Source organism: Pinus tabuliformis, chromosome 3_2 (genome assembly GCF_031772625.1).
Source record: "Pinus tabuliformis cultivar Carrire ecotype Pingquan chromosome 3_2, CPIR1, whole genome shotgun sequence".
Lineage (NCBI taxonomy): Eukaryota > Viridiplantae > Streptophyta > Pinopsida > Pinales > Pinaceae > Pinus > Pinus tabuliformis.
The window spans coordinates 235,396,655-235,421,200 of NC_142302.1; the positions used below are offsets into that span (position 1 = coordinate 235,396,655).

At 36.9% G+C, this 24,546-nt stretch overlaps 1 protein-coding gene across 10 annotated transcripts in view; it reads right to left on the reverse strand.

Annotated features, from left to right (window-relative positions):
• Positions 1 to 804: 804 nt before the first annotated feature.
• Positions 805 to 24,546, reverse strand: part of LOC149180569 (uncharacterized) — a 38,890-nt gene continuing 15,148 nt past the window's right edge. Inside the window, exons 2-8 of one of the 10 annotated variants that reach the window (XR_016256943.1) lie at positions 13,727 to 13,889; positions 13,559 to 13,612; positions 13,324 to 13,375; positions 11,100 to 11,217; positions 10,879 to 10,968; positions 1,134 to 1,233; positions 805 to 1,031 (exon numbers count right to left, since the gene is read on the reverse strand). Coding sequence is in view for 5 of the 10 variants with exons in the window: in XM_089416183.1 (XP_089272309.1) it covers positions 993 to 1,031; positions 1,134 to 1,233; positions 10,879 to 10,968; positions 11,072 to 11,145 (303 nt within the window). In the remaining 5 variants the exon portion in view is untranslated. The other 9 variants (XR_016256942.1, XM_089416185.1, XM_089416186.1 and 6 more) reach the window with 9 other exon arrangements.

The window sequence follows — 24,546 nt, forward strand, 5'->3', positions numbered from 1 at the left end:
AATGCTATATTTAGTCATTAATTGGTTGTCTCAAATTGATCATCTAATGCTATATTTAGTCATTAATTTGGTCATTAATTTAGTCATTAATTGTCGTTAATTGTCATAATTAATGACCAAAATACACAACAAAATATACTACCATATGATCACCTGATAAAACCAATTAATGACCAAAATATTGGTCGCGTTATAAGACACTATAAATTAGCTACTAATAGTCATATATATGCAAATTTTAATCATCATTTGAAAACAATTAATGACCAGAGAAATATGACTAAGTTTTAGTCGTGTTATAAGATACTTTAAATTGGCTATTAATAGTCGTATATATGCAAAATTTAGTCGTCATTTGTAATCACTGATTTAGTCATTTATCCTTTTTTTTGTAGTTTCATATTCATTATATAAACGACTGATTTGGTGGTTTATATTCATTTCATTTACTTGCATTAATAATCATTATAAATGACTAATGTAGTTGTATATTCATTTTATTTGTGCTCATCTTTAATCAATATAAAATACTAATTTAGTGGTTTTAGATTAATTTTGTGTTCATTATCAATCAACATAAATTAATTAGTATGATTTTGCGACTAAATTAAAAAAATGTCATACAATGTACATATTCATCTAATATGAAAATGCAAAGTTACATGTGTTAATGACAATACTAAATAATGTCAAGTACAACTATCAATAATTTCAACCACATAAATTATATTATATGAAATGTCAAGTATTACAATATGAATTTCCAACTCAATATTGGTAGGACTACAATTTACACATGAAATATTGTTTCATCACTTCAAAAAATTAACATTGTGTTTCCAAGGCATTGCAAGTGAATTCCGAAATTTAGAAGACTTGACCATCAGTTTGGATCTGATGCAGGATATTGGCGTTAAGAGTGTCACTAGACCAATTCTCTTCTCTCTCTTTTTCTACATTCGTCGCTCCAATGTTGCTTTTCTCCTCTTTCTTTAATTCTTGCTTTTAACCATTAATAATGAATTCCTCCTCTGAAAATGAAAGAAGATACAATTCAAATTATAAGGCATGAAATAAAATGAACACCAAAATATAAAATAAATTAGACTATAAAAGATTTATACGACATATACTTCAACATCAGCAATATCAATGCCATTTTTTCGGAAAAGCAAGAAACTCGAACAAGTTTTGTTTAGTTGGGCGATAGTGGCTAGTAGGTGACCAAACAACCTGTATAAACAAAGCAAATAAAATGTCACCATAGATAAGAACACCTTAGAAACTTAATATTTAACTTTCAAGAACATCTCAACATAAATAAGTAACCATTTTCTTAGATCAATTAGTTCTCCAAGGAATACAATAAAATAACTCCCTCAACAACTTCCTTACTAGAAATAACTGTAAGTTGTTGAGATCCACATATTTCTCCTAGAATAATTAATAAAATATCCAAGAAAAACAAATTAAAAAATGTTCTTATATAACCAAATCCATTAGACAAGCCAATAATGCTAAAATAATATAGCAACTCACTTGAGTGTGAAGAAGGACCCAAAACTCCAACCAAACAATGGATCCAATCAAGGCAGATTCATGGGATACACCCAATACATGCGACAAATTAATCAATCATTATGCAGGCTCAATGAGTCAACATAATAAAAATCCAACTCCATTAAATTAAAGTGTCACGCGTCCTCCTTAAAGGTCATGAGCTCAGTAATGGAAAGGTCAAGCCACAACTCAAAGACATAGCTTCATTCACATGAACAACTATCACATGATGGATCCATGTGCCAAGAAATAAAAACAACTCCACAGCATACTATATGCATCCACCACTACGACAATATGTGAACATTTGGACCCATGACATCACAATGGCAGCGCCATAATATTAAAAGGTGAACAGAGCATGTGATAAATAGTGTATCCTTCACAACTCATGGGCTAGGCATGTTTACCCACGACTCCATGAAATAGTGATGTACAACCCCAATGAATATGATATTGTTTCTATGTAAACAAATGTGTCGTGGATAAAGAGTGTGGCCAACCATATGTATGGGAAGCTCAAAACAAGGGTAGGACTATACCATATAATGTGCAAGATATAGTACAAGTTGTAAAGTATGTGCCCACCATGGTATAAAAAGGCACTGCCTTCACCAGAATAATAATATGTTATTTTCACATGTGCCAATACAACCCCAATAATAAATCAAGAGAGCAAAGGGGAATGTGTCAAATACTTTCCTCAAATGTGATCGGATCCTTGCCAACATGTGATGACCATAGGAAATATATCAATAAGTTATAGGGAACCTCAACAAACAAACTGATCAAATATCACCCCACCTAGGTCTCACCAAGTTTCAAGTGATGATTAGCAACATAACATGTGAAGTGTGCCCTCCTAATAAATCAACCAATGATTTATCATCACCACCATAGCCAATCCCTTGGGGAATTAGACCCATCATACACAAGCATAGGTGTAGTACTCTCTAAACATAATAAGCAACTTACCAATAACAACATCATGATGCTAAGAATAGTCACATGAAGAAAATTTAAGCACCATAACGAAATATTCAATAGCATACTAATCCATCAACCATAGATATGCCACCCAGAATAAAAAACCAATAGATAAGCCATTACCATTGATCCAAAAGGGATAAAATAATCTCATCCAATCCAAAATACTAAAGCAACCTAATGGAATTACCATCTCCAAGTAATCACTTCTCATAAACTTATCATCCTGCAAATCCCTGTAATGTTTCATAAAAATCACACATACAATCCTCATGCAGTATGACGGGTAATGATGACACAAGTGGAAATAATATAGCACATTGATGATTGAGGACTAGATTCTTAGTGCTTGTGGTCATGGATTCCAATGTTAATTCCCTAATAGTAAAAATTGATAGTAGTTCTCTAGGACTTTGTTATAGATACAAAGGACTATATCCATGTCAAAAAAGCAAGCTAGATCTCTAATCTAGTATTGTAATACAATTCAGTTCTCCAACATGATGCACTGATATAAAACATGATGGTAGAGTCAAGGATGTTGTTATATTCCTCAATAGCAGCCTAATGAAGGTAAAAATCAATAGATACTAGAAGCAAGATCTTGAAGTTGGTCGGGAAGTTCATCAGGATAAGAATCTAGGTGAAATTTTTAATGCTTTAGATTTAGCCTAAGCATTCACTTTATGGCCAAAAATTTCAAGCGTCGTTATTGCAAAATTTCAATTTATTAGATGATAACTTAACATAATACAAAGAGAAATTCTTTAGAAAAAAAAGGATAACTAATCCAAATTTCATAAGCCATTTTACCTTCTAGATGGGAAATATCATTATATCCAATATCTCAACAAATAAATGAATGTTGTCCAAATAATCTAGTTTATTATCAGTGATGTCCACACACATGGAGAAAAAGAGGCCTACATATTTCTTGTAAATCACCTTGGGCGTTCGAAACTGCAAGCAAAATGAAATTAAACACAATCGCGTGTGAGTACAATTTATATATAATACACATGAAAGGAAAAGAAAACTAAAACCTTGAGAAATCTTTGCAGTCTAGTAATTTCAAACTCTCAGATCTATACTAAACTCAAAGAATAATATAAATACAAAGTATTGGGAGAGCAAATGGATCACCGCATTAGTATGGCATGCTTCCAAACTTCTATATCATCTGAATTGAACTTTACAAGGGTTGAAGCATTCAGTTTGATACCCTGTTAGGTTAGGGTTGTAGGGGTTGTGATTGCATATGCAGTTAAGGCTACAAAACCAAAATCACAATGCACTTTTCCATTCTCCCTTCATTGCACAGAGTTGTACACTCTACACCCCATGTGGAGGATATGTGTCACATGTCCCTTTTTGTCATGTGTATCAATTAAAATGGAAAAAATTTGGCATCTGACTTTGTTAAAATTGGCAACTAGGGCCAAATCCCACTTTGGACAAGTCCTTTGAGGAAGATAATTGTGGCATTGAATTCCTCTTTTCGGGAGGACCAAAATAGACCTATAGAACACCAAATTTGGATAAGGGAAAATATTTATTTATTTAAAAGAAATCCTACAAGTCATGGCTTTATTAAAGCGGGAAAATTGAAAATTTGAAATTCAAATTTGCCTCCAAATGTCAAGGTCGGTTTCACCTTCATAAGGACAAATTGTCATATATATAGAGGCGTCCTCCATCTTCATTTGCATCATCAAATGTCTAAAATCAAGTCTGAGGCAATCGAGTTCAGAAGGACGTCAAAAGGGTTTATGTTTTGTGCTTTCTTTCTTGTCACGGGTCGAGATACTCATGAGAGACAGTCGTTGGACTGAAGGGAATACTCTTATAATTGCAGGATAAAATCAACGACCAAAACATGAGGCTGAATTGTGTAATGATTTGTGGGACAGTTTGTGATCATCCTAAGAAAGAATCTCTTATCTTTTAAGACCACTCTCCTGATCTATTGTCTCAGCAAGGATCGCAGATACTAGTCCAAAGAACCAAATTAGCTTATGTTGGATCTAAGTCAGCCCCAAGTGCCAGCGAAAGGAATCTCCTTATGTACCTAGGTCAATTGTAGTGGAATGGATGTATGTTGGGTTAATTGAGTGAGACAACAGCATATAATATGCAGCCCTAACCAAATGACGAGCAACCTATCTTGACATAGTCTCGGAGTTGCAGACATTGAGCCACTTTCTTGTCTAAGGTTGGAATTTCAAATTGGCAAGTCTGTTTCACTTTGTTCTATTGTACACTCTCTCTCTTTGCTAAACAATTGTCATTAATAATAAGAAGATTTGATCAAGGGTTTTCCCCGTCTTGGGGGATTTTTCCCTGGCTTGTGCCATATTATTGTGTTCTCTTGTCTTGGCTTGTCTTCATCATCTATTATGTTCTCTCTTCAGAAATTGTTAATATGATAGTTGAATTAAGAAATAGGCTAATATGGAACTGTGAAGAATCTATCCTAATAAAAAAAACATGTCATAAATTTAACATGGTATCAGAGCTAGTGAGGACAAGCCCAAGCAAGAGTCTGAACTTTTGCAGATCTAATTCTTGTCTAAGTCATTAGAGGCAATCATCTCACTGAGATATGGTGCATATGAGTTCTTGGAGATATTCTATCCAGATCAAGATCTCGTGGTACCAAATTTCGGTGAAGATACTATGAGTCATCTTATTATTTGGTGCCTGGAGTAATTCTATGACAGAGCTTGCCCATTCTGAAGTGATCTACGACAAACTGAGGCCACTGTGATTATACAACGAAGGGTTTTACAGATTCACAGTCATTTTGTGCTAAGGTAAACATTCCATGGAAATCCAGTAACGAATATGCTTCCTGTGGTGTTTCTATTTATGATCCAAATATTCTAAAGAAAGCGAGATTTGATGGTCAGGTTTCGTGGCCAATCAAGTAACCACTAGGAAAAATTAGGGTTTCCAGGAGGAAGTGACAAATATGTTTTCTGCGAGGATTGTCCAAAATATTTTTATATTGGATGGGCTCTTATCTGTCACATGTGTTTTGCTTCTAGGGGTTTCACTAAATTTTTGCAGTGACAGTGACACACCACTCAGTAGTTAACTCCTACTAACGATATTTGTTGAGTAAGTTTTTTTTTTTTTTTTTTTTTAAATGGCGGTTATAACTTTTCACATGCATATTTGTGTCTCTTTGCAGTTCAGATCTGCGACCCACTAAGGATCAGATCTGCGGTCTGGAGCTTCATAAGAAAAGGCGAAGTGCTAGGCATTTGTGTTGTACAAAACCACTTGGCCTCTATACACCAAACAATTTGGAGTATTTCTAGTCTGAAGTGATATTTTTTTCTATGTTTATTCATTTGGTTAGTGGCCTCTGTTCAAGAACAATTGAAGTTCTTTTCTGAGAATCTCGATTAAAGAAATCTTGAGTTGTAGAAGGAACTCCTACATGCACCGAAGCCAAAAGAATAAAAATACATGGTTTTGTAATGCAGACATAATAATCAAATTACTTGGTCATGCATTGATCAAGGGATGAGTTTCTTGGTCCACTAATCCACTGATTGTGCCATGGTCGAAGCATGAATTATGTTGATGGGAATATTCCTATGATCAGTCTTTTCATATTTACATTGAGTCCTGTGACATATTGAAGATTTGTAGAAAGCTAGGATCCCTGTGACAGTGAGCTTGGATTCCCTGGTATATCAAACACCATCACAACCCTGCATAGATCATGAAGCTTACTCTCTATGGTCTAATCTAAAAATTGAAAATAAGAAATCCAATAGAGACAACACTAGATCTTTAATTGGCATAAAGATATGTCTCAGAGAAAGGATGCATAACTCCAACATAAATTCTTGAGCTGATATCAAAACAAATTTGTAAGGGAGCTCTACTTCAATGATCAACTTCTGAAAGATCATATGGTTTAGCAAAAGAAATAATGCTACATCTATTTTACAACTATGTCGAAGAAACACTCCATCAGTTTTTTATTATTAGCACTTGAGCATCAGAGAAGACATTTTTAAGGATTCATAAAATTCATACATATATGTCCTCATCCCTCCTCAAGGATGACAGTCTTATAGCTCTTTAAGAATAATGTCCATTATGATTTTAATCTGAACAGAGAACCAAAGGACATAAAGCAGAACATCGGTAATCCACAGACCTGAGGCACAAGAGCTATGTATGATGGAATCTTGTAGCAGTCTTGAGAGATCTCCTGAAGGCAGCTATAGTGACGGGCAGATTGAATACAGAATCCAATTCATAAGACAACAACAGTAGCATAGAGAAGCCTTGGTCTTTTCACTAGTGTGGTTATGACATCGTGAATTCAGTGTTGTTGAAGCAAGTTGATCAGTCTAGCAGTAAAGGCTTGCAAACTTTATATAACAACACCTTATGAAAACACATTTATCTTCTTGACAGTATCTTAGTTTTGTGCTACTCCATCCTAGTAGCATAATTGATGTTGTTGAGCTTAAAAATATGTTAGATGCTTGATTCACGAAAAAGTTGTTATTTAGTGGAGATTATATAAATTGACAATTATGAGAGATAGAGATGTATAGGAATGATCATTGGAATATATCTTGAGCAGTGATGATTCACTTACAGAAGTTCATATGCAGAATATGGAGGATTGTGCTACTTGACAGTGACCAAAATTATGATATTTGAATCATTAGTAAGGTCTCATCACTTTGTCCTTCAGTCTCAGGCAACAGCTCAAATAAACAAAAAAAGAGGGGGATTATTACATCTGTACATACTACTGGGACAAATGATGATGATATATATGTTTCTGTCCATTGACATAATCAGCCCAATATCAGATGAGCCATCTTATGGAGATTTCCTATCTTATAGCAGCTATGGGCATCAAGAAATGAAAGCATCTGGAAGCATCTGATTCAAGAATCAATCCACCTTCTATTGAAAAGTTTCAATTATGTAACTCTCAAGTAAGAATGGTATTCCTGAAAGTATATAGACCTACAGCTATCAAGGATAGAACCCTGTAAATATTTTTAGCCATATGCAGCATCAGTCCTTCTATGTATGACACTGCCCCTTCTATGACATCTCAGCAAATGCAACTCAACATCATTTTTGTTCCCTTTTCAGTTCAACATAATGCATGATATCATTACAAGTCCAGTAGTCGTGATGATATGTTGATGACAGTATTACAGTCTTGTTCACAATCAAAGTTGTGAACAAGACAGATGTTTTAAAAAGATCATCTATTATCTGGGGCGCATCTCACTTGAAGCTTTCAAACTTAAAGAAGAAGAAGTGGATGGCACTTTGAAAACTCCTGACCTTCATGACAATGGCCACTTAGCATATAATGAACAAAAACCTAAATCTGGGTATAATGTTACTATTGATGTCTATCAAGTCACAGTGAGAAGGCAATCTGGACACTTTAAGCCTAGACAAATATATATTGAATTGATATCCCCAACTTTTCCATGATATTTCTCAATTTTTCATGCATTTTGAAGATTGCATAGACCTTTGAAACTCAACTCTGAATATATTTTGACACCTTTTAATGAACACTTGGTAATTTACCATGTGCACTCTAACAACAACACCACCACCAATAAGTAATAACTTGATAAAGAGTAGTGGTTGGGTTCACACCTTTCAAGCCAATACTTCAGCAAAAGAAGATGTGGCGAGCTTAATTTCACAACTTCTGGAGGAAAATTTGTACTAGATGATTCAGTAGTTCACACGTTAGTCCAAGAGATGGGAAAAAAAAAGACTACGCAACGTGCCTTAATTCTATTTCATTCAACTGAATGTACACGGTCCAACTGACCTCCAACTGGAGAAAAGATTCATAAATCCTGCCATAGGTCACAATTTCAGTAGAAGTGCCTTGGAATTTTGTTGTAGGTGGTGCTATGTCTCATGAGCAGGGTGGTATTAGTATGCAAGGATGGGTTTTCAGCCTTAGGATATTGGGCATTTCCAGAAGTCACAACCACTTGGCTTCTAGAAGCTCCAAAAAACCCATCCTAAGGTTGTGAGCTGTCACAACTTCGGTATGAACCTCAGTTGCATGGTAGTCATTAACTGAATTAAGGGATCACACTAAGGTATCTACTACGCTAAAGATAATACTGTTCCTAAGGTTAGTGCCTAATCCAAATCTAGAACAACAGTTGACTAAAGCTTAACAAAAGAACACAACTAACTCTGGAACAGCACACTAAAATAGCCACTATGCTAAGGATAACACTGCTCCTAAGGTTAGTGTATATACTCCTATGATTGATCACACTCTATAAGACTGTTGCACCTCTCTTGATCCTTGACCAGAGCTGTGTTGTCACTACAAACACCTCTGCCACACACAGGAGCCATGACAGTTGGATCTGATGTAGGTTGTTGTATCTGTTGAAGGTGAAAAGATCCATGGAAACAAGTTACAAAACTAACCCTTACTTTTCGCAAGACAATTGCTCTCCACCAACCCAAGTTTCTCCCTCATCTATATATTCAATACATTATATTTACCCTATATGGATTTCTCATTCATGTCCTGTTTGTTTTGGACATTCATTAAATGAAACACTTAGGTTTAACTAATAAAATAGTTGTCATGACCAACTTGTCCTAGAAAATACAATACCATGCACTGGACGGACAAGGTGGCAATGGAACTCAACCATTTTAAACAGGTTTTTGGCCTAATGGGGAAGTTCTTTGTCATTTTTCAGCAGTGTCCTGGTGGAAGCTTCCTCAGGGCACAGACAACAGCCAACATCATAGCTAATTTCAGAAACAGCTAAGATGTCCATAGGAAAATTATGATAAGCCATGAAAGGACCATCTTTGATTTGGAATTAGTTAAAAATCTCTTCTAACAAACACAAACTCGCCACATTTCTATGGCTGATCTAATATCATAATGCTATTTACATAAGAAGATGAGAATACACACAGTTCCTGCATGGCTTCATACAATTTTCTATTTTTCTGGGACATCATAACATGACTATGGGGCGATGAAAGGTCCAAGACATCATCCAAATGACCTTCAAAAGAACAAACTGGTTTTTCCGAAAGCAAGAATACACTTTCCAGCAGCAAAGCACAGTCCATTATCGATCTCTTTCTACCAGAGGTGGCCTTTCCTCTTTTCATTTTATCTACGAGGTTTTCAATATTCAAGGAAACCAATTCTGGTGAACCATTGATTGTAAAATAGGGCATTGGAGGCACTATCATCTGGTTTATTGGCAGATGCAGCAAATTTGCGGTCTGATTCTATCACCTTCTAGTGTCCACACATAAATAACAGGGTCTTGATCAACTCTAGTAACATAATGACCATCCACGTTGAACTTCATCGTCCAAATACAGCCATGATGAGCTTGGATTTCTTGATGCATGTAAAGTACTGTTAATTCCTTGCAAGAATTTCCATATTGATGCACTTTCATCTGTTGTGGAATATACAGGAGAATATTCTGACTATCATCTGTAGCAAAACTAGATCTCCTTCCCCCCTTTTCGAAAGAAGTGCCCCTCTCATCACTTCTCTTCTTATATTTGGTCCCCCAAATTGTGTGGAAAATAACCTTGATAGTTTTTAACCAACCCCCTTTCTTTTTGGACTTGAAACTAAGCCCTTCCATTTGAGTCAGGATCCTCTTTCTCCTCTGCATGTTCCACATTTTCCCACAGCATGATTTCCTGGACAATAGGAGAATTCCCAACAGCTCTCTCAAACTCCTCCATGGTTAGCTTCTTGCCAGTTTCTGTGTCTTTGAGAGCTTGTTTCACATGCCATCTTCGCCTACTTCATTCACCACAAACTTATTTCCATTATCTAGATTCTTTATGTTGCAAAAAGACCCTCCATTGTTATCTGTGTGAGAGACAATGCCAATGCCATCTCTCCTAGCTCGTATTGCTTCTCTACTACGCTAAACTGCTAAATACCCAAGACCAACATCACTAGACCTAAAGAACCTGCACAGAGTTTGAATTTCTCTTGTCATTTCTGTCAATTCTGCTTCCAAGGCTACTAACCTGATCCCCACCAAAAGAAAAATGATTGTATCTCCTCCTTTCGGTGTTTGTTATTGCCTGATTGTTATTGATGTGTATCATTCTTATTTTCTTGTAATATATGTATCTGTGCACACAACCTGTTTGGGGTCACACATTCAAAACATTCTCGTTTCAGCAACCCATACCCAATTCCAAGTTTCATGCGACTTAGGTTAAAAAAAAAGACTTTGCATTCTTTCAATTAATATTAGATGAATCTAGACAACAAAAGCTATTATTTACCTGCCAGTGCTTTTAGCATGTTTTCCTTTGTTTTGGTACCTTGGCGGTTCAGCTATCATTATGTACTCCCCATCACAAGTATGTCGATGTCTGCAAGTTAATACAAGCACATAACTTTTCCCATTTACATCAAGACAACATATTAACAGGAGGCATTATAGATAGTCTGTTATCATAAAAATAAGGGACCTACCTCAAAATAAAATAATCATTTGTCTTACCAGTGCCAATGGCAACTAACATCAACACAAAGTTCATTATGAGCATCCCTTCTCATACAATCTGAAGTTGAAGGTCATCGATTCATCACCTCTTTATCAGGTCTCCGCAAATTTGACACTGCAATTCATAACACATCCAATTTCTCAAATGTGAGAAGTAAAATTCATTTACACTCGTAGTTGTCCATGCTACATTTTCTGGATATAGTTCAGAGTTGTGGAAATCATCTAGCATTAAAAAGAAAGAAAGACTAAAAGTTATGAATCATAATGCAAGAAATGGTTGCCAAAAATATCAAATAAAATCATAGGACAAAAAAACCACTTATTTCCAAGTAAAAGCATTGATTAAAGAAAAAGGAAGAATTAAAAAAATGGTTGTTAAATTCCAATTAGCATAATTCATATCACACCTCCGGTTATCTTGGATCTATCTATATTATTTGTACTCTACTGACTTCAAAGTAATCTGTAATCTCCACTCATGAAGATTTCACGTGTACTCATCTTAGGTTGTTCCAATGAATGTGCATTGTACACACAAGACAGAGAGTGACTGCACACCCTCAAATGCTCTATAATCCCTTGTTGAAAATTCAAGATTCTCACTTGAAGCATCCTTTCAGTACTTCAATAACCAGCACCAGCATCAAAATCATAGATTGGTGGACAAATATAGGATCTACACTACATTTTATCAACACAATCCATACTGTTAAAAGTAGGCAATTTGTACGAAGTAAATAACTTTCAGAAAATCTTCATTTTACAAGCACCTCCGGTGGCATTTTAATAGCACAAATTCATTATTTATGTGTTTTTCTATGATTTCCCTGCTTTTATAAATATTTTCATCTGAGTTGGCATGTTGAGATCCTGGTTTTTTTGTAACACTATCAATGATGACCTCAACTTTTTCATACTTTCTCAGTTTCATGAACTTCGTTGACATAAACCACCAAGGACCCTAAATTTCCTTGCCTTCCCATTACAGTAGTACTAAAACTGTTCTAAACAATCAAAACCATTAAAAATGTGTTGGCATATCTTTCATAAACAATCTTCTTTGTTCATTTCCACCAATTAACTGAGAATTCTACACCATAAATCAGACATTGGTTAAGGAATTAATTACAGGACATCAAGACCAAGGTATAAGAAGAGCACAATAAAGTGACCTCTAACTCCTGCGATCAACTCCCAAATCAAATATTATCAAAATTTTCAGCCATACGACCAACTCCCTATTCCAAATTTCCAGTTATGGATATAACTCCTAGATTATATAATTTTTCAAGAGTGTGGTGTACAAAATACCAAGAAATGTTATTAGTACCAAAGATGGCACCATTTTCAAGTAATCTGTCACACTTGGAAATCCAAATGTATGAAATCATGTTTGCAAGACAAAACTTAGAAATTCCTTTGGTGTTTACTTTAGATTATTAAGTTTCCCAATTACATTTTAATGTCCAATGATAATAAAGTAGAGGCCAATAGCTAGCTCAGATTAGGAATACACAATTTCCCCAATCGATATGTAAGCATATCCATCAATTCCTTTTCTTTTACCAGACCTTCAAAGAATAAAAGCAAACCTGACTCTAATAAAATAAGTTTGCACACCTACACAATGTTCTGCAAACCTTCAGAAGGCAATAACAAACCAAGAGAAGGATTTCCTTGCAGAAACATAATAACATAACTAGTAAAGAGGGATTGCAAGATAAATATCAAGTCTGTCTGCTCCAGCTATTGCATCATGCCTGGGTTGAAGTTAAGAGATTCCCTCCAAATGAGCTCTTTTATATGTACCTCAGTGAACGAGGGCTACTCAAATCAAAGTTGAAAGGACTGGGGCAGCTGGTTTCATCATTGATGTCATGCAGATTTGGCAAGTAAGGGTGACTCGAGGCCTCTTGAACTAAAGAGCAACACAATAATAACATATAACATGATTCAGTTGAAGATGAGATAAGAAAAACTAAAATCATATTGCACATCTTCAGTGTAGAACTTCCCTTCTCCGGGGCAAAAAACCTGATGCTATCACAACACATCTGAAAATAATAATAACTAGCCAATTATAAGAGAAACAAGTAAAATACATGTAATGTGTTTTCTTGTATCAAATACAAGCATTTTTCCAAGTAAATCTACAGCTGCTAGAGCCATGTTAGGGAATTTCTAAGAAAAAGATCGCTTAGGAAACTGTGGAAGTTACCTGCTGTATCTTCTAGCATTGTCACTCAGTAAAAAGTCAATATCAGAGTCATCTGGTGAACCAATTAACCGTTAAGAAACCAAACACAGAAGAAATCAGTGTCTGATGATTTAAGATAGGTAAAGCAGCCCATTTCAATTTGTATCTCAATTGTTATCATTGACATCAAATCATTTATGTTTTAAGCATAGACTTGCCCATCTTTGTAAAAAAAAAAGAATGAATAAGCATTTACCTCAGTGATGAGCATTAATTGTTGAACATAATCTTTACCAGGAAACAAGGGCACCTGCTTTAGTTCTCCACAAAAATGCAGCCCACTGACCAGATATCAATGACTGCTGTATACCCAGGACATTTCAATAGTGTTTCTAGTGCATGATACCAATGAGTAACAACATACTCTGTCATAAAGTCTGTTTCTGAAGTAGTCTGTGCAATCCCAAAATCACATTTTTTCGGTCACAGTTTGCATTTAGAAGCAAATTACTAGACTTTAAATCTCTATGCAGAATATTTGTTGAGTGTATGTACTTCAGCCCTCTCAATAGTTGATATAGGAAAAACTGCAAAAGGACATCCATGTCAAGATGCATAACCATGCTTATTATTGACAGATAATGTAGTTGACAAGTTGTAATGGATATTTCCCTAACTTCTTATTAGATAATGTTCCTACCAACACCCCATGGATAATAGTGAAGACCCTTATCCACTTCAATATGAAGCAACTGCAAATATATTTGCTTATCCAGAGCAGCCAAATAATGAAAGTATAATTTATCAAATCTCATGCTCAAAGCAAAGATATCTTCACAAGAGAAGGTGGACTGCTGACAAATGATAAAGCTAAAATATAAGCATTGGTACACTGAATTTTCTTTGGTTGAAATATGAGTTACTCTGCCAGCTGAAAAGTCATTAAGCAACATCTCAGGACACCACAAACAAGATGAATTCATAATTATGGCATACAACTCAGGTTACTATCTTTAGTTTTAGTAAATCCACACTATGATACACTTACAAATAATACAAGTAACACACTAACCTTCTAACAGAAGTGCCAAACCAAAAATGGAGTGTACTAGCTTGAATGTTTAGCGGAAATAATTAGTGCAATTTTCATTTTCTCAATTGTGAGTGGTACAGGTTCCCTGTGAATTTAGCAAGCTAGATCCCTAAGTATACAACTTCCAATTGACAATTGGACAACAAACTTTCCAAATAACTGGATTCTGGTCCTAATTACTGAAGAAAATGAAAAAAATTAGAATTTCAGTGGGCAAATAGCAACACAGAAGATTACCTTCTGCAAACATTAGCCCTAAAAATCATAAAAAATAACAACCAATTCATCATAATGCCAAAGTTGAAGAGAACCTCTAAATATAAATTATTATTTTTGGAATCAACTGTGTAGAGAAAGTTAATAATTCATGACACATCTCGCTTGAAGATTAGTCATGAATTGATCATTTTGACTCGTTCTCATGGGAGATGGGTCATGCATCAATACCTTACTCTACATAATTATGCCCAATAAAGATATTTCATATATTGGATAACACAAGGTCCCCACACACCGTAGATATAGTTGTAACAATATGAAAATCATGACACAAAACCATACAAGATTAAGAGTTCATTTAACCTTGCAATCGTTGTAGTTCTAACAATATCTAAATCATGATGCAAAACCAAACAATATTAAGAGTTTAATTCATTTAACATTGCAACAGTTGGGATCTCTTTACATCAATAATGTGAACAATTTTTTATTGAAAACCTAGAAATGTGTTTCATAAATACAAGGAAATGCTTCTTTAATTCCTTTGTGCTGTGATCTACAACATATTTGACTGGAGCTCCAAGAAAGCCCAACATTGGCTTGAACTGAAACTGGACTTTGGACCTATGCTGCACAAGATTCCAAAATAGGGATTAAATGGAATGGGTGTCCACAATGGATTCAGGGAATAAATATATATATATATATATATATATATATATATATATATATATATATATATATATATATATATATATTATTGTAAGCTACGACATTTCTATTATCTACATCAAATTTAAAAGTACAAACTTAGGAACCTCAATCCGCCCAACTGGGAAACCGGATCTGTTGGCTCCTATTCATCAGACGTTCAATAATGTTTTTCATGCTGAATACTGTCAAAAAACTTTGCAGGACATTAAGCCCTATCTCGCCAGGTTTTTCCAAAAAACTATTCTTTCCAGGTTCTACTAACAGACCCAACTTTACTACTACTACTATGGCATGCAAACTAATATTCAAAAACCAGAGCAATATCATTCTAAATTCAAAAAGAAGACAATTGACAGGCCTCTCAATTCTTCGCGTTTCCTCTTCTGGATTCATTGCTGTCGTTGGTCTTCCCCAGCTCCTTCAGCATCTCTTGAATTTCCTTGAGTTGTTCGTTCTGTTGATGGAGCAGCCCTTCAACGTTTGCCACCTCCTTCTTCGCTGCCGCTGTTTCCTGAGCCATTTCCACCATCTCAGCCGCTACTTGCTCCATGGCCTTTGCCAAGAGATGCTTCAGCACCTAGTATGTGTGAAGAGCGCGGCGGTAAAGGGTTAATCTGCCTCGCGTGTTGCCTGGGTTCGACAGCTGAGAAGTCCATTCTTCCATCTCCGGGTCGGACGGTTCCTCCAATACTCTGTCCTCCATAACATCAATAATTTTCCTTATGTCTACATTTGTCTCCAGATTGTATGCCTGTTCTGCTTCGTGCACCACCATGCGGATCGATTTCTTCCCCCTTTTCCATCTTCTCTGCGCCTGATTACCCTCCTCGTTGATGATTGGTTGTCGGGGTCTACCTCTGCCTCTCTGTTCACGCGCCTTCCTTCTTCCGTCCTTTCTGCCCCGCTTAGTTCCTTTGCTGCTTTGCCCTGTTTCAAAATGCCTGCTCCTGAAACCTTCCCCCTGGTTATACTCCATTTCATCTGAGCTTTCTATTTCGATTTTTACTCTACCCCGTTCGAAATGCCTGTCGCCTACTGCCTCCCTCTCTGCCTGGACTGTCTTATCCCATTTCTCAGCCATTTTGGTACGGTTGAGGCGTTGATTTTGGTTCCTCTGCCAAGTCTCTCCTTCTCTCGCCACCTTCTTCGACTTCTTACTGCCTGTCATCCTTCTCCTGTTCCACCTTATAGAATTCTCGCCACCTTTTCGCTTATGATGGGTTTGCTCTCCACTTCCTTTCTCCCTTGCGCCTTGAATGATGCTTTCTTCGGTGTTTTCCGGTTTTTGTTTTGCGCTGCGTACCTGCTGTTCTGAATTATCATTAAATGCTGATGTCAGGGAGGTGAGGCCGCCGTCCTTCTGTCCTGTCTTCGCTGCCGCATAAACCTGCCTTATTTTCCTTCTGCAGATCCTCGCGATTTTTTGATTACCATTATGCTGTTTCATGGTTATCGTTGTCTATGAGCTGTTTTAAGCCGTCCCATCTTGTCATCGCTGCTTGATTAGTCCAGCTGTCATCCACTTTCGCCAATGATTCCTTACTTCCCCAATTGGCCAAGCAATCCGCGGGCTTATTTCCTTCTCTTCTGACATGCGAGGTGATCTTGTATTTGATCCCTTTCAGTGTTTCCTCGATTTCTTGGACTATACTCACTGTTCTCCAGCTTTTAACTACCTTCTCCCACTGTTTCCCTTGTATTAATTTTCTTATGGTGCTTATGACCAGGGCTGAATCACCTTCGATCTCTATCTTCCTATATCCATTTCTTATAGCAATTTTGAGACCCTGATAAACTGCCATAAATTCCGCCTCGTTATTACTCATTGTTCCTCCGTGTTCTGCATAGATCCATTCTACCTCTCCTTGTCTATTTCTAAAGATTCCTCCAAATCTTGCTGGACCTGGATTCCCCTTTGCTGCCCCGTCGAAGTTGAGCTTGATAAACCCTTCCGATGGCTTACGATAAACTACATGACTTTGGCCCACTATAGGTCGGTGTTGCTTTGCTTTTTGTTGGTAGATCATTCCTTGTTCCAAGTTCAGCCTTTTTAAGATTTTTGCTTCTTCCTCAGAAGTCTTCCAATCTTCTTCTGCCCAATTTTCCGCGAGGATTGATTCTCTGATTTGTCTTAGGGTTCTTTTCCAAACTTCTTCCGGATTTGATGATTTCCCCTTGAAGATTCGACCATTTCTCTCTTTCCAAAGATTCCACACGTTGAAGCCTGCCGCCATGTTCCAAGCTCTTCTTACTACCTTGCTTTTGAACTTTCCTTCTCCCCAGTCACATAGGGTATGAATGATATCCTGAGGATTTCGTTCTGTGGTCGAGAATAAGTTTCTAGTCTTTTCCCATTGAAATTGGGCCATGCTGCATCCATTGAGAAGGTGTTCCTGGTCTTCTTCATCTTGATAACAAAGGCAGCATCTTGATGGGCCTGAGAAACCTCTTTTTTGTATTCGATCCCAAGTTAGAATGCGTTTCCTTCCTACCAGCCATACGAACATCTTAATCTTCGGCCACCATTTATTTCTCCATAGCTTCCTCCACTTCTGCTCTTCCTCCCCCTGCTCTTGCTGTATCTTTACATTATATGCTTCCTTTATGGTAAACACTCCTTTGGTTTCTTTACCCCATCGTAGAATGTCCCTGCCTCCTCTATTTTTTATTTTCCTGGAATCTAATTCCTTGCTAAATATAGTTTTTTGATCCTCTGTTGCATTCCTGTTCCATTCTTCCATTGATTTCCATTCCCTCCATTCTTCGTTTCCTCTTTCTTCTATCCAATAATCTTTAACCCTGATGAGGTCTCTGTTCATACCTGTTCTGTAGATTTCCTGCATTCCTTGTAGGTCCAATATTTTCTCCCTTTGTTGCCATGCTTCCTCCCAAAATCTCGCATTCTGACCTCCTTTGATTTCCCAAAAAATATGACCATCAACTAATTCTCTGCTTTGAATGGTTAGGTTCCATATATCTGATCCTCGGGGTGCTTCTTGTTTCCTTAGTACTTCTTCCGGGGTTGATGGCATATTATATTTTGTTGTCCAGATTTCTTTCCACAGGTCCTTCCCTCCTTGCATCCATCTCCATCTTAATTTGGCTGCTAGAACTTGATTTAGGATCCATGGGTCCCTTAGGCCAAGACCTCCTTTTTCTTTTGGTTTGGTTAGGCTGTCCCATGAACAGAGGGCCCATTTCTTTTGTTGCTTGGGTCCTCCCCATAGAAATTTTCTATAAATCTCTACCAACTTATTGCATATCCCTTTTGGTGCTGCCATCACTGATAAAGGATATATCGGAATCGCCTGAATGGTGGATTTAAGCAGAACAACCCTTGCCGCCAAGTTCAGAGTGCGAAAGGACCAATTTTCCAGTCTTTTCATGATCTTTTCCAGGATGGTTTTCCAGTTTCCTATTTTGAGGGATGAGGAATCTAGCATAGTTCCTAAGTACTTAGTTGGGAGATCCCCTTTCCTATAACCCAAGATCATGGTTAAATGATTTTTGATGGGTTCCACTGTATTAAAGAAGAATGTTCTTGATTTTTCATTGTTTACCTCCATACCTGAGCCTTCCATGAATACCTCTAAAATTTTCTTTATCCTTATCACCTCATTCATGGAAGCTTTGCAGTATATCATGATGTCATCCACGAACTGTTGGTGGGTGACTGAAGTTTGATTGCCCCATAGTCTCAGACCCTGGATTTTCCTTTCTCTTAATTCTTTTTTGAAGTATCTACCTAATCCTTCTGCTGCTATTATGAAGAGAAAGGGGGATAGGGGGTCCCCTTGTCGAAGTCCTCTTGTAGCATTAAAAGTAGCAGATGGGGCTCCATTTAGCAGGATAGAGAAATTCGGGGTGGAAATCATGCTTAAGACCCATTTCACCCATCTATCACAGAATCCAAAGGCTTTAAGGATGGTTTCTAGATATTTCCAGCTTAACCTATCATAGGCTTTTGACAGGTCTAATTTTATCAGCATTCCTTTTTCTTTCTTCGCTTTCAAAGTGTGGATTACTTCCTGGGCCACCACTAATCCATCCAAGATCTGTCTTCCTTCTACAAACTCAGTTTGTTCTGGGGATATTATGCTTGGTAGAATCGATTTCAGCGTTTGTGCCACCACTGATGCCACTATCTTGTAGATAACGTTACATAAAGCTATAGGGCGAAAGCCTTCAGCTTGATCCGCTTGATTAGTTTTAGGAATAAGAGTCAGCAGGGTTGAGTTTATTCCTGGCCATATTCTTTGATTGATTCTAGCTTCCTCCACCACTTCTAGAACTTCTGCAGCAAGGAAATGCCACCCTGCTTGATAGAACTCTACCGTATACCCATCCGGCTCGGGAGCTTTGTTCCTTTTCATGTTCTTGACTATATCCTCCACTTCTTCCATCATAACTTTCCTCATTAAAGCCAAATTCTGATCTCTGGTTACCAGTTTAGGGATCTCCCTGCTTATCTTTGTTATGGCTTCTGATCTATTATCCTGAGTTTCCTTTAATAAGTTTTTGAAATGATTGACCAACACTTTTTCGATTTCTTCATGCTGGAGGACTCTCTGACCTTCTTGATTTTTTATTGAGAAGATTCGGTTTCTTTGTCTATGCCGTATCATTTCTTTATGGAAGAACTTAGTATTCTTTTCCCCTTCTCTAAGCCACTGAACCCTTGACTTCTGTCTCCATAAGATCTCTTCTTGTTTCCTTCTTTCTTCAAGCTGGTTCAATATAATTCCTTCTTCCTTTGTTCTATCTTCCTGTATGCCTTCTAGGATATCCATCTGCTGCAGCTCTTCCATTCTCTGCTCCAGGCGCTTTTTCTCTTCCAGTGTATTTCCAAATTCTTCTTTATTCCACTTTTTTAATTTATCTTTCATCTCCTTTAGTTTGAGTTGAAAGGTGTGCATCTTGTTTCTTCCTCTTTGGTCACTCTTCCTCCACCATTCTTCAAGTTTCTATAACAGTCCTTCATTTCTTAGCCAAAAAGCTTCAAATCTAAAGGGTTTGTTGTTTGGTCTTTGCTTTAGATCTATTTCCATTTTAATCGGCCAATGATCCGATCCTGTTACCGGTAGAATTGTGGCTTCTATGAATACATCTTTCATCATTATTTGTTCGGAGATTAAGAATCTGTCAAGTCGAGATGCAATTTGATTAGCTCCCCCTCTACGGTTATTCCAGGTGTGGTTTCCGTTTATAGTTTGAATATCGATCAGTCTCTGCTCCCTTATAAAGTCTCCGAACTGTTCCATTGCTTTATCCATTCTCCTTAGCCCTCCTCTTTTTTCCTCTGAGGTTTTAATCAGATTGAAATCCCCTCCTACGATCCATTGTCTTCCAGGGATTAGACTTCTCAATGCTTTTAAGTTTTGCAGAAAGTTTTCCTTTTCTCCTTGGATATGTGGCCCATACACCCCTGTTATAATAACCTCCTCCATTGTTCCTATTATCTTTGCTGTCCCTGTTAGTATTCTTGGAAAACTTATCCAAATATATATATTTATATATATAAACCAATTAAGTCAATTGTTAAATGAAACCAAAAGATAAACACAATAAGAAACTTGAACAACAATTAACATGCTTGTGCTAAATGCTGATAGCAGTTCTAATCAATAGCCAACACCAGTTACATTCATTATTCATCCTATCAGTTTAATTATTTTCATTTCCATGCTATTCTGTTTAAGCCAAAGCAGTATTCCAGTAGGGTTAAACATGATGTATTTGTTCCCTTTCCCTGGGGTCCTACTTTTAGAATCTTATCGAGTTTGTCATATTAGAAAAAAAAAAATCTCAAAGGCAATCTTCTCCCACTGTTATGCTAATTGTAGGGTCATTACCTCTTACTTCCAGCTTCCAGACAACTTTAACCACTAGAGGTGTCATAAGCAAGTCTTCAATACTATACCATTCATGCAAAGTGGAATTGAGAAACACAATCAGCGAACCATAAGAATCGTATTGCCCAATTCTTCTTGGCCTTGGAGCTAAGAAGACTTATGCTTAACACCTTTAGGACTTCTTTCTTTTAATTGTTTCCCATTTTTACTTTTGGGCCTTTTAACATTTGATTTTATCTCTTTTGAAACTCATTATGTTATCTTTCATTCAATGTTATACAAGAACACATCCTACACCTAGGGAACCCATCCATGGGATTCCCATGTTGCAAGGTACTTGACCAAGAATGGGGACACTCCCTTTTCATTATGGACATCCCCCAAGGTGTCCCTTTCCAGAATCAAGGATGTGCAAAGGACAACTGGGCATCCCTCAACCTGGTGGCCCCAACAAGTGCCAAAACAAGTTGTTTTGGTGTCTACTCAACCAAGAGTGATCCCTTATGAGGTCAGCTTGGAAAATGATGAATACAATAGTGAAAGAACAAAAAACTTGAGATCAACAATAGAAAAATGTTATTTGACATGTTTCTGGAGGCAAGAAGACATGTATAACTGGTCTGCTAAGCACACAAACCAACGAGCAAGCAATCCATACTAATTATTTGGTCTTTGGATCATGCATAGCAAGTTGCAACCATTCTCAAGCTTTTGAGAGGTTCAAAGGTCTGCAGTGAAGATTTAATGTGGACAGAAAGTTTGGACTAAATGATATTTATGTATTTTTCAAATTTGAACTATGTATCCACTCATTCACTTTAAATAGCTAAATTATCATTTTAGTTTTTTTATTATTAATATATTATATATAGAATTTGAATGGTCTGTATGTGGGTCATGATATTGAAATATCATTTTGGTTTTTTATTTTTTATATATTTTATATAAAATATGAATGGTGTGTATTTGTGTCATGTTTATTTTGACTCATCGCTTAATTTTTGAAGCAATTTTGAATATCTTGATTTTTTTAAATTTCATTATTGTCCCCATGGAAGGTGAGCATTAATTTCAGGTTAAGTGCATGATGAGTGGTCAAGTGCAAAACAATCAAATTATAGTTGCCTCCTCCCCCTGGAAGGCATGCATATAAGCAGCATGCATCATTTGCAAGCAATGTACTGGCAATTATAGAGGTTCATGAGTTAGGCTGGTTCTGTATGGCGATGGGGCTCCACTCCAAAGGGCATCATTGCACTCAAAGGAGATTTGACATACGATAGTTATGGAGGAAATAGGGAATGTCATTTTGGAATTTGGTTTGCAAGAATGTTGGATGATGGGAACATGGACCTTTCCCAAGAATCATATCACTCAGCATATCCATATCCCTTGGATTTTATGGATTGGTTTACATTAGTACTATAAATCAGTTGCCCTTGGACAAATGTTTTTTAAATGTAAATGCAAGTTCGAGGCTTTGGATGTTAAATGGACTAGAGGTTCTGAGTTTTGCCATTCTCCTCTGGTCTCTTTCGGGTCTCCTTCTAGTCTCTTCATGATGTTCTTTGTTTCACTCTGGTTCAGTTTAGGCCCTCTTGAAGTTTCAAGCTTCTGGATTACTGACTCTGTGATTCTATGTGGCTCAATGATTGTTTTGTTCTCCTTGGAGCCTAGTCAATAATGGCTCATTCTCTCTATTATCCAAGCTTCACAACAGTGATCAAAGGCTTTGAATTTGCCCCAAGAATTCATTTGGTGGTTTCCTACCAGTTTTGACACTACTTTCATGGAAAGATTTTCTAGGCTCTCTTCCTGATTTTGACTTTGATCTACTTTGTATTCTCCTATGGATTCTATGGATGTGGTTTTGTTTGAAATTTGAATCCCTACGCTCTCAATTCCTTCATACTTTATTTATCTTCACTCTCTAGTTATCTTATCCTCAATCAAAAGATGGTTTTGGTTTTGGCCCTGTGGTGGGTAGTCTTTGGGTCTGGGCTAAACAAGGTCCTTCTCTCTTCGCTGGTGGAATACCATGCCTCGAGTAAGAGGCTCTCACAGTAGAAGAGGTCGTCAAAATAGTGATGGCCCATCAACCTCCTGGGCACAAACAATAATGGAGCACTTGGCACAAGTCTATTACAATAATATCCCACCAACAATCCAAAGGAAAATTGAGAATGCTGAGAGGGAAGCCAGAATTGAACATAGATTTATTGCCACTAAAAGGGTCATGGAGAAAATTGGCAATTGGATTCTAGATGATGGAATCACAAGATCGAGGCACACTAGATACATGCAAAAGGTGGATATTTACTAACAACTCAAAATCATAATGGGTAAGGTGTTGGTGGTGCAATCGAAGGAGCAACAAGAGATTCTACTATGCCTGGATCAGGCTCGAAAACAAATTGAAAAGTTGGATATCAAGATGAAAACAATGGCAAGAAAGCTTGGCAATTGGGAATTCACAGAATCAGAGGGGGATACAGGCCCACCTGTTATAATCCAGATGGAATTCCCCTCTTGAGAATTTCTCTTTACGGCAACAGTGTTAAAAATATTAGTGAGAAAAGGGTTCCTTGATTTGTGCCTTAATCATAGGAGCCAGAACAATTTCCTTCTTGTGCATGACTCGAGATCCTAAAAATTAGGATATTCCCTATAAATTAGGACGAGTTCCTATAATTTAGGAATTAGTCCCTAAAAATTAAGACAAGTTAAGTGGAAATTAACTGATGTGTTGAAACTGAAGGTCGAGTTTTTTATTTTATAGTGTGAGTTAATTGAGGAAAAACACAAGTGATTGAGTTTCAGGTGGTTGGCTTGAAATAGGATGAGTTGAATGAGTAATTAACCCATGCTAACTCAATCAATCACAGAAGCATTCCTTAATTATAAAACTCACTAATTTTAATCATTCAAATTGCCATTAAAAGAAGGAACGAAGGCACAAGTTTAATCATTGGTTTGGCGAGCACGAGTTGGTGAGACCAAGCAATAGGAAGCACAAGTTTGTGCGTGGAGCTAGTGAGAGGAAGAGTGTGCAAGAGAAGCTTGTGCACAGGTTGGTGGAGGGCGACAGAGATCAACAGTCTTGCAAGGGTTTTGAGCTTAGATCAAGCAGGAAAGACAAGTGTCTTTGAAATTGAAACAACTGTATTTTGTAAGAGATCAATTGCTCAGTTTTTGCTATCAATAAAATTCTCATCAAGTAGAGGGTTTTTCCCAGTTGGGTTCCCTAGTAAAAAAAAATGCCTTGAATTGTGTGACTATGTTTTATTTTTGTTCCTAATTCCGCTGCAAATTGAGTAGAGAAACTTTGTGTTTGTAAGAAAAAAGGTGTTTTTCAGATTGTTCTTA